Source organism: Vicugna pacos, chromosome 13 (assembly GCF_048564905.1).
Source record: "Vicugna pacos chromosome 13, VicPac4, whole genome shotgun sequence".
Taxonomy (NCBI): domain Eukaryota; kingdom Metazoa; phylum Chordata; class Mammalia; order Artiodactyla; family Camelidae; genus Vicugna; species Vicugna pacos.
Window position 1 is genome coordinate 63,648,251 of NC_132999.1, and position 12,664 is coordinate 63,660,914.

At 59.2% G+C, this 12,664-nt stretch overlaps 1 protein-coding gene across 6 annotated transcripts in view; it reads left to right on the forward strand.

Moving 5' to 3' along the window:
* Nucleotides 1-12,664, forward strand: part of ACOT7 (acyl-CoA thioesterase 7) — a 94,465-nt gene that overhangs the window by 67,638 nt on the left and 14,163 nt on the right. For all 6 annotated transcript variants that reach the window (XM_072975516.1, XM_072975517.1, XM_072975520.1 and 3 more), the window contains exons 7-8: nt 337-453; nt 9,770-9,954. In XM_072975516.1, the coding sequence (XP_072831617.1) occupies nt 337-453; nt 9,770-9,954 (302 nt within the window). The remainder of the gene's footprint in view (nt 1-336; nt 454-9,769; nt 9,955-12,664) is intronic.

The following is a 12,664-nucleotide window of genomic DNA, read 5'->3' on the forward strand; positions in this document are numbered from 1 at the left end:
TCCACATTCTCACCAGCACTTGTCATCCGGCTTTCTTTTCGGGCATCCCAGCGGATGGGGTAGCAAAATGTTCCTGGCAGGATAGGATACCTGCAGAAGTTGGGGAAAGGGTTGTCGCTTTGTTGGTGGCCTAGAGCCTCAGCCATGGTTATTGTCCCCCGAGGAAGCCAGGTGTCCAGCCTGAGCTTCGACCTGCCCCCATCCTGCACCTGCCCCAGCGCCAGCCACGGCCTGCTGCTGGGGACTGGGGACATTGTTTCTGATGACTTATTTCCAGGCCACACAGTTGGCCCCACTTCCCAGTGTCTAACCTGCCATGTGCCTTCCTCTGTGCAGGTGTCACCATGAAGCTCATGGATGAGGTGGCCGGGATCGTGGCTGCCCGTCACTGCAAGACCAACATAGTCACAGCTTCTGTGGATGCCATTAACTTTCACGACAAGATCAGAAAAGGTAACGGACCCCCGCCAGCCGAGAGGGGCTGCTTGGCTGCTTGGGCCCTTTGCAGTTTGCTTTTGGCTCACCCTGCATAGTCTCTGCCCATTTGCCAGACAAGCGCTGAACTCTGCTTTAGGTGATGCACCTGTGGAGTTACGGTTTGCCGATTTCTCAGTCTGGTAGAATCTATGACTTAGATGTGATTGGGGCCTTTATCCCACCAAAGAGCAGTGTAAACTCATCCTCTTAACTCGCCCCACGCTCGGAACCCTGCATATCACCTCCCCGGGGGAGTAGGTCCCCCGTGACGTATGCAGCAGTGGGGTCAGAGCAGACACCCCGGGCTCTCTCTGCGGCCGGCCTGCCTGCGCTCCCAGGGCAGCAGTGGTGCTGGGGGCTTTCCGGTCCCAGCCTCGCCCAGAAACGGTTCCCCTGCTCAGTCACACGAGTGCTCGTCTGAGGATGCTGTGGCCTCCCCTCCCGCACGTGACTCCTGTCTGTGTTGTATCTCCTGAGATGAGGCCGTGCGCCCCTGGGAAGCAGTGCTTCACTGTGGGGTCGGGGGTCCCGGCCGAGAGGGCCTGTGCTGGTTCTGAAGAAGCCTCGCCAGGAAGGCAGTCGTTGGGAAAAGCTATGGGTCAGGTCAGCCCCCAGGCATGGGAGGGGACACGGGAAGAGGAAGGCAGGCTGACACTTTGCTGTGGGTCTCTAGAGCACCACCAAGCCATCAGACCCTCTGAGGCCCCGGCCTGGTCCAGCCGAAGCCCAGCCCGGCCGCGTGCTCTCTCCCGAGAACTGGGAAGGGCATCCTGAAATTGGGGGGCGGAGGGGTGCCTCCCCTTGATAGCATATTGAGAGCAAGTCAGTCTCACCCACATTGCATGGGGGGTGCTTTTAGGGGAAGGGAAGGGTGGTCTGCAGCACTATTCTTGTCTGCTTTGCAGAATCCCTTCTCACCCAGTAGGCGTTTGCCATGGACGCAGACCACAGTGCCGTTTTAGAATTTGCCCACAAGTATGTCTTGTCTGTCTTGGCCCGTCCTCCGTGGGCCGTCCTCCGCGGGCCTTGGGCTGTGAGTGGCGGCAGGGCGAGCGTCTGGGAAGGGAAGGGCCCTGCTGTGCCAGGTTCTCTCTTTCTGGAGCTGCTCTCTGGGCAAATTACTGTGATCACAGCTTCGTTGTCAAACACGACTTCAAAACCCACAGTGGCAAATGCACTTACATTCCATGCAACTTGCTCTGTCCAGTGTCTCCCAAGTGCCCTTCAAGAATTGCCAACTAAGAAAAGACACAGACTTCCCTAGACAAGCAGCCAGCACCCCCAGCGCCAGCCTCGCCAGCAAAGGTGCTCTGCGGCCAAGGGGGGCCCTGGGGATGAGGGTTGGCCTTGGTTAGGAAGGAGGAGCCGCTAAAGGGGCCCCGGCTCTTCATCCTCAGTCCCTCGTGTGTCCTCCCAAGGGAGAAGGAGAGGAGGCGCATGGTCAGTTCCTGATTAGTAGGAACTATTAGTTTTGAGGGAAGACCGTGAGCCCTGGTCAGAGTAGAGCGCTTTCTCCAGGGCAGACTGAGCGGCATGGAAACTGGGGGTGCATCGTGGACACAGAGGATAATTTTCTTTTCTAAGAGGGTCCTCTTATTCCAAAACACAGAGAAAGGGAGCTTCGTTTTCACAAGCCGTAATTTCTGGCAGGACAGTCCACTGTGGATGGAGTGAGAGTGAGAGGTGGGCGGCAGGCTGGCCCCTCGGTGGCGTCTCAGCCTCGGCCTTGACCCTGTGCTGCCCAGGACCCCAGAGCTGGGCTCCTGGCCTGGGGAGCTCTGGTTGGCAGAGAGCTCAGGTCACATCTTGTTCTGTGTATAAAGAACGGGCCACACTAAAATAACAGTTACGGAGTCTGGCCTATTTCTGTGCCATGTCCTCGGGGCCGTTAGACACTGTCACACCTTATTTGTTGTTTTCCCGAGGAATGTCCCCGTGTGAAGTAGCTGGCTCCTGCTCCCCTCTCCTCGCCCCGGTCACTGCCACCCTGGCTGCGCCACCTCAGAAATGGGGTTGTCCCGTGTCGTCCTCGATGCCAGGGGACGGGGTGGGGGCCCTGCAGGCACTACTGCTTCCCACGGCCCCTGTTCTGGGGACATGCAGGGTGCGGCCGGCTGAGCCTGGGTGACCCCGCCAGCTCTCGATTCTTGGCAGTGAGCAAGGGGAGTGTGTCAGGCACTTGGTGACGGAATGGGATTGACATTCCCGGTTTTTCCGCTTTGATTTCCTGATGCGGATGTGCTGAGATGGCTGCGAGCCCGCGGGACTGTCCAGGGCGCGGCCTGGTTGTTGCCGCGGTCCCCAGCCCAGCGCCGCCGCCTCTGGCCTCGCGGTTCCGCTCCCACGTGAGGGGGCCGAGAGGACCCAACCCGCAGCCACCCCTTGGGTGAGGCGGCCTGGCTGCACCCGGGACTCCCGATGGGAGCAAAGCCCCACCTGCTCAGGGGCTTAACGCAGCAGCGCGTATCCTCCCGCGTTCTGGAGGCCGGGCGTCCGAGATCGCTCCCTCCAGGGGCTCCGGAGAAGGGTCCTTCCTCACCCCCATTTCTGGTGGCCCTGGGCTTTCCTTGGTTTGAGGCTGCCTCCCTCCAGTACCTCCTTCATCTCCCTTCACAGGGCCTCCGCCCCTCTCTCTTCTCCCTCTGTGACTCATAAGGACTGTTGTGGGAGGATTTAGGCCCACCAGGATAATGGACTTACCTTTGCAGGAAGGTGGGGGGTGGGGCCTGACAACTCACTGCAGATAATTTCTCTCCTCACTTCCTCTCCTGCAAAACCTTGGGTGGGTACAGTCTCTTCTGTGCCCCAAGCTGCCCTTTTCCCTTCCTACTGCCCACGTGGGTGTGGGTCCTTCCCTGGTGAGAGCCAGCCCAGCGGAGGGGCTCTGAGGGGTCCAGAAAGGAGGGGCCCCTATTCTGAGAAGGGCAGTCGCACAGCCAGATGGGCAGCAGCCCTGGGACCCAACCTGAGACCAGCGCCACTGAGCAAAATCGAGGGGCCCCGTGCTCCCCGGCACTGGGCACCAAGAGGGACCAGAGGCTTTTCCTCCAGATGGCAGAACGAGGAGCAGGGGCGTGGATGTTTGGTGATGGCAGGAAAGCGCAGGACGTGGGCCAAGGGGTTGCCCTTCTCTTGTTGGGCGCAGAGTCAACTTCTTCCTGCGTTGAATGTGAACCTTAATCAGCATAAGGACTGTTTTTGAAGTAATGTTATTTTTATGGAAAAGGTGCCAGCAGGTGGTCCTGGGCACATGAAGGTGACCGAGCAGGTGGGCTCCCTGGGTCCGTGGCCACCACGCAGCAGCTGTCCACGGCCAGCACCCGGCCTTCGCAGGCAGTGCCCACACCGTCTTGTTGGGGAAATGCCTGAACGTCACCCTGGCCGTATCCCATCTCTCAGACACACAGCCCGGGGTGTTCCCTCCCTCCCACCACCCATGAGCAGCCTCCCCCTGGGAGGGGTGCCCCCAGCCCTAAGTCTGATGCGACAGTGGGGAAAAGCCCAGATGTTACAGTGTGTCGCCAGGGACACATGCTGTCTGTATAAGTTTCTGATCGATGCTGTAACGAATCATCACAAACTAGTGGCTTAAAATAACAAAACTCATTCCCTTACCGTTCTGGAGGCCAGCATCTGAAAGAGGTCCGCAGGCTGTGCTTCCTGGAAGCTCTAGGGAGAATCTGTTTCCTTGCCTTTTCCAGCTTCTAGAAGCTGCGTGTGTTTCTTGATTTGTGGCCCCTTCCTGCAACCTGTGCTTCTGTCACCCCATCTCCTTCTTACCCTGACCTCTTGCCTCCTTTTTTTAAATTTTTGTTTCTAGGCATTTACTTTTTAAAATTTATTTATGTATTTATTTTACAATATCATTTTTTTAATACAAGTATAGTTGGTGTACAATATTATATGTTATAGGTATACAATATAGTGATTCACAAATTTTTACAGGTTATTCTCCATTTATAGTTATTATAAAATATTGGCTGTATTCCCCACGTTGTACAGTACATCCTTGTGGCTTATTTTATACCTTATAGTTTGTAGCTCTTAATCCTCCCCCCTCATCTTGCCCCTTCCCTGTCCCTCTCCCTACTGGTAATCACTCATTCCGTCTCTATATCTGAGTCTGTTTCTCTTCTGTTATATTCACTAGTTTGTTGTATTTTTTTCTTAGATTCCACTTGTAAGTGATATCTTACAGTATTTGTCTTTCTCTAACTTACTTCACTCAGCATAATGCCCTCCGAGTTCGTCCATGCTGTGCGCCAGAAACTAACACAACAATTTCAATCAGCTGTACTTCAATTGAAAAGCAAACAACCAATCAGCCAACCCATTTAAAACATGAGCAGAAGAACTGAGCAGACATTCTTCCAAAACAGGAAATGCAGTTGGCCAACAGGAACAGGGAAAGTTGCTCAGCATCACTCATACCAGGGAAATGCAGATCAAAATCACAATGAGACACCACCTCACCTGTCAGAGTGGCCATCATCAAAAAGCCTCCGGCCTCCTTATAAGGACACTTGAGATGGCACGGAGCCGCCCGGATAACCTGGGGCCATCTGCCCATCTCTAGGTCTTCAACTTAATCCCATGTGCAGAGTCCCTTTTCCATGTGAAGTGAGATACTCGCAGGTTCCCTGGATTAGGGTGTGGGCATCTTGGGGGCCATTAGAATACCCACCTTTGGTGTCTTAGCAGATGGAGTGACTCTCGGATTCCTCAGTTGAGCATATTTCATTAGAAGAGCAGCTGGAGTGGAGAGGAAGCCAGGCCTTTGGGTTGACCAGCTTCTGCAGACGTCAGGCAGGAAATTCTGCCCCTGGGGTACCTCCTTACTCAGGAGAGCACTCCTGTGTACGCTACCAACCAAATGCCAGGCCCGGCTGTGACCTCACCTGTCACTCGGTAGGGTGTCCGTCAGGAAGCCATGCCTGCAGCTTTGTAGCATGAAAACTTAGCCCAGGAGGTCAGAAAACAACTTTGAATTTCAGCCATGAAGGGTGTGTGCTGAGAGGCGGGGCTCGCTGCACCCTCACATGTAACACAGGGGGCTTCCTGGGCAGGCTGGCCACAGATGCAGTCACGTCTCAGTGTCAGCTCCTGCACAACTGCTAACGTCCCAGGCCCCAGGGAGGAAGGGCAGGTTTGTTACCGTGTTCTTCGCCAGCTGAAGAGATGGGACATCCTTGCCGACAGTCGCCTGCTTTATTCCTTTAGTCAGCATCAGAAGCGGCTTCCTGCCCTGTGTAAACGTGCCTGCTGCAGAGAAAGGAAAACGAAGGGAGTGATTTGTTTCAAATGTCACATCTTATTATTACCTTTTCACCCCCTCAAGACACTGCAGAGGGTCTGTGGACACACCGTCCCCTCGGGTTTGGGATGCCCTTCCCCAGAACGCTGTTACAGAAGGGCGCTCAGACCCCACCAGTAATGACCGTCCTGGGCTTCTGTCCACACGACATGATCAGTGTGTGGAAGTGACCTCCCCAAGGGATGGTCACTCCTGCGCCCATTTGCAGATGAAGAAACCAAGGCACAGCAGGTTCCTGGCTTACTCCCTGCCCGGTGGCTGAGCCACGTTCAAACCCAGGCCTGTGGGACCCCAAAGCCCATGGAACCCAGGGCTCCTCATCAGGGCACGGTCACCTGAGGGAACTGCAGGCTCCCGGGGGTTGCTTCAGGCCCTGAGAGCCTGCCTCCCGTGGAGATGCTTGTGGGGACTGTCTGTGTCAGGGTTTTTCACCTGTGCCTGCTTCAGAGGCTCGGAGGAGAACTGAGCGGTCCACTCCTGTTCTCCTTTCCTGGGCCCGGAGTGGCCCCAACACCCCGCCCCTGTCCGAGGCAGCACATGGTGCCCAGCGGGACATGGGCAGATCACACCACTTTTAAATAAACTAGCCATGCTCCGGGTGGATTTGGATGTGTGACCTAGTGGAAAAGGCCCCAGGCAGTGTCTCAGCGCTTGGGCTGCTCAGCCAGGCTGAGCGCCTCTCCACTGCCCCCCACAGAATGGCCCTGCGCGCATGGCAGGTCATGCTTGCTCTGGCAGTTTCTGAGACAAAGTGAGCTGGAACCAAGTTAGACCCGAGTCGGAGTTGTCCCCCTACTCAGACGGGCCCCCACGGTGTCCCAGGCCGAGGGTGAGGCTGGCCCAGCACACAGGAGGTGAGCGGCCCTTCCCATGACCCTGCCCCCGTGCCCGGGGGAGGGTGGAAGGAGCGTGGCTTCGGGGCCTCGCGGGGCCACTCGGGCCGAGGGTGCCCACGGTGCGAGTTGAGGCCAAGCATCTGCTGGAGGGCCCCCATCCAGCTGGAGTTGGCCGTGGCCTGCTGTCCACACATGGGCCACATCCCCACTGGTTCAGGGGTGATAGAACTGCCAGACTGGGAGGGGGACGAGCATCATCAAACAGACAAGCTAACAGGCCCACAGGTACCTGGAGCTGGACGCACTGAAGGAGAGGAGGGAGCCCTGTTCTAGAAAGAGCCACGGGGGCACCTGAGCTGCCGTGCAGAGGGTGGACCAGGCATGGCACTGGGAGCAAGAGGCAGCATGGCGGTCTGTGGAGTGGATGTGTTTGCTCCCATAAAGCTGAGACCCATTGCTGGTAACCCCCCACCACTGTGGACCGGCCGCTCCGGGCCCTCGGGTCCAGTGGCTGGCGGGAGGGGAGGAGGGAATAGGGGCGAGCCTTGCTGACATCCTGGAGCTGACAGACAGTGGACATGGCTGGGGCTGCCCTGAGGCTCCCCTGACCACCCCTCCCTCGGCGACTGACCACAGACCCCAGGGTCGCGAGGGGTGGACTTCCCGAGCCAAGGGCCGGGGGAGGGGAGGTCCTGAGCCCGGGAGGGGCCTCAGCAGCACTGGGGTCTCTCCTTGTCAGTTTCAAATTAGGTCCCAGCCCCTCCGTTACCGGGTCCGGTTTTCAGCTTTCAGGCACCTCCCTGTGGCTGGCCAGCCAGTGGTAGCTAAAGCCTGTGGCTTGTGAGGATAACAATGTTGCCGTCCCTGAAGGGTGAAGAGACTGGCGCTTTGACTGTAACAGAAGTTTTCCCAACTTTTAGGAAGCAATCATTGTGGCTTGTACCCTGAGTGCCACTTGGGGCAGCGTTTTCTTCTGTGTCGAATGCTCGCCACAGTCGTTTCTTGCTTTTGTTTGGTGGGGCAGGTAACTAGGTTTGTATTTACTTATTTTTCCTGGAGGTACTGAGGACTGAACCCAAGACCTTGTGCTTGCTAGGCACACAGGCTACCACCTCCCCCTGAAATCATTTTTAATTAGAATTTTCTTCGGATTTCTACCCTACCCAAAATGAGACGCGATCACCATGCGTTTGCTTTGGTGGTTGGTAGGGGACTTATGTGGGGGACAAGGCAAGGATGTGTTTCTGTTTGTTCTTCAAAACAAACGGTGGGCAATGAAAGGCCCCAAATTCACTGCTCCCGCATCCCTGCCCCTGGCTGGGGAGTTCTTGGGGTTTCCTCCCTCTTGAGGGAGGGGCTTGTCCTGCTTCTCGGCCTGTGACCCCAGTATCTCTGCCTGGTTGTGGGTGAGGGGACACTGGCTGGCACTGGGGGCGGCCTGATCGGGACAGGCAGGGGCGCCGGAGACCCTCAGGGACGACCACCTTCCCTTCCCACTCTCTCACTGGAAACGGCCCATAGGGGCCACGTGAGGGCCCTTCCCAGGGTGGGACCAGGCACTTTGCATGTTGCTGACCCCGTGGCCTTTCTTCCCCCCAGAAGTGGCTGCGTCTGACCCGGAGAGCCCCCTGTAAGTACGGAGTGAACGTGGCACGGAGTGTCCTGGCACTTTATAACACGAGTAACCGCTGCCGCTTCCAGCCTGCCCACACGCTCACCCCTAACAGTCCCATGCTGCCTTGATGTGTCTGTCTCACTGGGTCTCCACACATGCCTTGTGGGGCCTGTCTCCGTTGGGGTTCCTGGGTGTTAAAAGCTCCCTGCAGCCAGCCCTGGTTCTGGGGAGCATTTCCCAGTGTCCTGCGTAGGACTTGGGCAGGAATCTCCTTGAGCCCGAGTGCTGGTGGCGGGGGGCTGTTCTGACCCCCGAGGGAAGCCCCCAAGGATTAGTGCTGCCTCAGGGTCCAAATTCACACCATGGGTGATGGTAATGATGGTACCTAGTGCCCCCCGCCCCCAGGCTGGGGCCTCGGCAATTGGCTCATTTCACGCCAGCCCCGTAGTTACCCTGTGAGGCAACCCTGTCTGCTTACAGGAGAGAAACTGAGCTCCACGAGATTAAGTCCAGGGAAGAGGGTGCCGAGGACGGTGTGGGGGGCATGACTGGGAAGGTGGGGAGCACCTAGCAACTGTGACCTCCTCCTCCTCCAGAGGAGACACTCCCAAGGTGCAGCCACCGGCATATATACTTAGGACCCCAGGGGTGTGCAGAGAGGTCGGGCTGGGGTCCTAAGTATAGGAGTGTCGTGGGAACCCCTGTCAACCTACAGGGAAGAAAGTGCTGGTGTGGGAAGGTGGGGAGCACCTGGCGGCTCTGACCAAGGACAGGGCATGTCGTGGGAAGGCAGGTGTCCGCAGCTCAGAGGAGAGGCTGGTCTGGTGGGCAAGACTGACAGGGAGGAGGGGACCCTGGCAGGACAGATGCGGTCCTACCTGGACGGAAGGGCAGGGGGACGAGGGCTGAAGTGCAGGCTCCGGGGGGACTTCCGACCGCGGTCAGCGCGGCAGTTGGGCCTGACCCTGTGTGTGATGCCGTCAGCCCAGCATCGGGAACACCGGAGCCAGGGGGCTGGGGTGGGGCGGGGGCCGGTGAAGGAGGGTTCTTCAGTGGTGCTCAGAGCACAGAGAACGTGGCGGGGCAGCCTCGTGGCTCCAGGGGCACCAGGAAGGCCACCGCGTGCACAGTGCAGTGGCAGATTTGTCCTGAGCCTGCAGAGGGGGCTGGCCCCCAGAGCAGGAGTGACTGGAGGCATCCGTCCACAGACGCTGCCACTCCTGGGGGTAGAGACCCACGCTTGAGGGGTGGGTGGGTCTTGATGGCGGCTGCCAAGATCCCTTCAGCTCCAAATGTTTATGTAAATGACGAAGGAAACCCTGCTCACTGGAAAGGTAAACCGTCGGGGGCTACTAGTTAGGTAGCGCGATGTGTTGTTGTTTTGATGTCCCAGCAGTTAGCAGAAAGGTCTGTGCTGTCTAACCAGGTGTCTTTCAGTGTCCCTCTACCGCTGATGTCTGCGCCCCTCCCCGCCAGCCTGGCCGCCCTGGGCCGGAGGCTCCCTGACCCGCTGTCTGTGCTCTGCAGGCTATGTCATCACCATCTCTGGGCGCATGACCTTCACGAGCAATAAGTCCATGGAGATCGAGGTCTTAGTGGATGCCGACCCCGTGGTGGACAACTCCCAGAAGCGCTACCGGGCCGCCAGTGCCTTCTTCACCTACGTGTCCCTGAGCCAGGAGGGCAGGTCTCTGCCTGTGCCCCAGCTCGTGGTGAGTGGCCCGTGCGTCCCTGGGAGCAGCCACCCTCCCCTGCTGGGCTGGCCCCTTGGTGCTCGCTGGGCTCCCAGGAGAAGCCAAGTTACATGAGTCCATTCTGGACACCGGGTACAAATGCTAGAGTAGGGGTGGGGACCCTCCCAGGGGCGAGCTCTCTAGGAGCCCTTCGCCGAAGTGTCCTGCATGATGGGAACCAAGCCAGACCCCGGTACCTCGGGGCTGGGAGTCTGGGCCTCGTGGCCTTTCTCCGCCCCAGCCCCCCGGGGCTGGGCTCTGCCCTGGGTGTGCAGGCGGGCAGCTGCCATCGTGAGCAGAGCTGGGAGTCTCTGGCCCAGGCACGGGTCCAGGAGGGTCACAGCCACCAGCAAGCTTTGCTCAGCCGTGGTCCCGGGCCCTGCAACTCCAGAGGCTGCTGCTGGGGCTGCCGGCGGGCAGGCTCACTAGCGTTGTCTTCACTGGGTGAGCAGAAGGTTGGCTTCGCTGACCTGTGATGCTTTCCCTCCCTCCTGCCCCGCCCCCCGCCCCAGCCCACATCTCAGCTCTTGACACCCGCAGGCCCCCCATGCTCAAGGCCACAATCCCAGAAACTTCCTGGGCTCCTGCCCCCTCATGCCCACCCCTGCCCGGTCCTGGCAGCACCACCTCTCTCCCAGCCCAGGTCGCTGATGGCACCTAGGGCCACCACAGCCTCCTCCCCGGTCCCTCCCTCCCTCTCACACTCACACACACTCCACTCTTCACAGCACCGGGGTGATCTCGTTCTCAGCTCTTAAGATCTTGTCACTTCCCTGCTGAAACTTCGGGTCCTGGTGCATTTAGAATAAAATCCGTACCTAAGGCTCATGCCTTGAGGCTGCGTGTGCCCCACCCCAGCCCACCTCTGCCCACCGCAGCCTGCTCCCTGCCCTGCCTGGAGCCACCTGCTGCCCCCGCACAGGCTCCTGGCTACCCGTGGGGCTAAGCCCCCTCACCCCCGTGTGAGCCCAATGTCATCTCCTTGGAGGAGTCTCCTTGACCTCCCACACAGAGTGTCCTGGTCACAGTCTGGCCTCACCCCTCCCTTCTGTAAAACACCATTCCCCCAACTGAGGGGCGCTGGTCAGTTGCCACCTGCCCCTCCCCCACTGGGCTGAGCTTCACAGAGTGTGGAACATGTGCTCCTAATGGGTCACTGGGGCCTGGAACAGTCCTGGCACTTAGTGGGTGCGCTCTGGAAAATGTGTGAATCCTACTGTGTGCCGGGCCTGCCCTTGAGCATGAAGCCAAGTTGGGGAGGAGAGACAGGCGGTGTGGGCGCTCGGAGGAGCAGGGGGAGTGCGCTGTGCCCGAGGCCTTCCACCTGGGGCAGGGTGTGAAGTGGTGCCAGGGAGTGGGCAGGAGCCCCCAGGAAGGCCAGTGGGGCAGGGAGTCGTGTTGGGAGGTTCCAGGAGCTGGAATCCCAACAACTTGGCAAGTGCCAGCCATGCAGGAGTCTGAGGGCCAGGGCGCCCGAGACAGCAGGGGTCAAGGCCGGGCATGGAAAGGGGGCGGGGTGGGGGCTGGGGTGAGGCACTCGTAATTCTGTATTGAATGAACGAATGAATGATGGGTCCAGATTCCCCTCGAGGCTGGTGAGCCTCACAAACTCCCCAGCAGTACCAGTCAGGGTCACTGCCCCGCCTGGCAGGTGTCCTCATGCCCAGCGTCTCTGAGTCCTCTGCCTGCTTCTCTCAGCTAACCTCATCCCAGCCCTGGGGGCCGGGCTCCCCTGCTCGCTACTCTGTTACACAGGCGAGGACCCCCTCGGACCAGCCAGGCTGAGGCATTTGGGGAAGGTCACGCAGCTGGTCCAGGGCAGCCCGGGTTTGCACAGACTTTCTGTTGCCGGGTTGGAGACAGCCTCCGTTCAGGCTGCTCCTGGTTTACCTCTTGAGCCAGACCCTGCATCTGTCACTGGGGGCAGCTCTTCTGGGACCAGGAAGAAACCAGAACCCTGGGCTATAGTCAGGGTGAGGGCGTGAGGGGCAGAGAAGCCTGGGCGGTGAGGGTCCCAAGCGCCTGGCACTTTTGTGTAAGCGGCTGGCAAGTGACTCGGGCTCCTGCCAGTCTGAACCCTGCTGCCAGAAGTGCCTCGCGGGGCCCCAGCTGCCCCCACAGCGTCTGCTCCCCACGCAGATCTGCGCCTCCCGGAGAAGCGCATGTACTGAAAGCCTCTGTACCAAGGAAACAGGTTGCGTGTAAGGTCTCACTTCCTCGCACAGCCCAGGCACAGGGCTCCCGCTTGCTTATTCCTGTGCCCGAGGATGGCCGCCTGCCTGGCCGACCCTGGCCTGCCCGTCACCAGTCCCTTCTTGGTAGCTGCAGAGGCGCCTCCTTTCTGGGGCCTCAGTCCCATGGGGGCGGCGCCTGGCTCTGGTGCGGGAGCCGTCCCGCCTTGCCAAGGCTGCCGTGGCGGCAAAGCCCAGGGGAGCCTCAGCTGCCCTGAGGGTCCTCCCTGTCCCTCCCCCACCCTCCACACACCTTCCCACTCGCTCTTTGCTGCGTTGGGTCCTACCCCGGGGCTCCAGTGAGTCAGGTGGCAGGTCATGATCCTCCTCTGGACATTGGCAGGGGCTGCACAGAGGAGGGTTGGGGAACCTGGCCTTGGAGGATGGGGGTGCCACCTTGTGAAGGAAGTAAGGAAGAGCCAGGGTGGGTGCCATCCTCAGGCAGGCACCGCATTTCC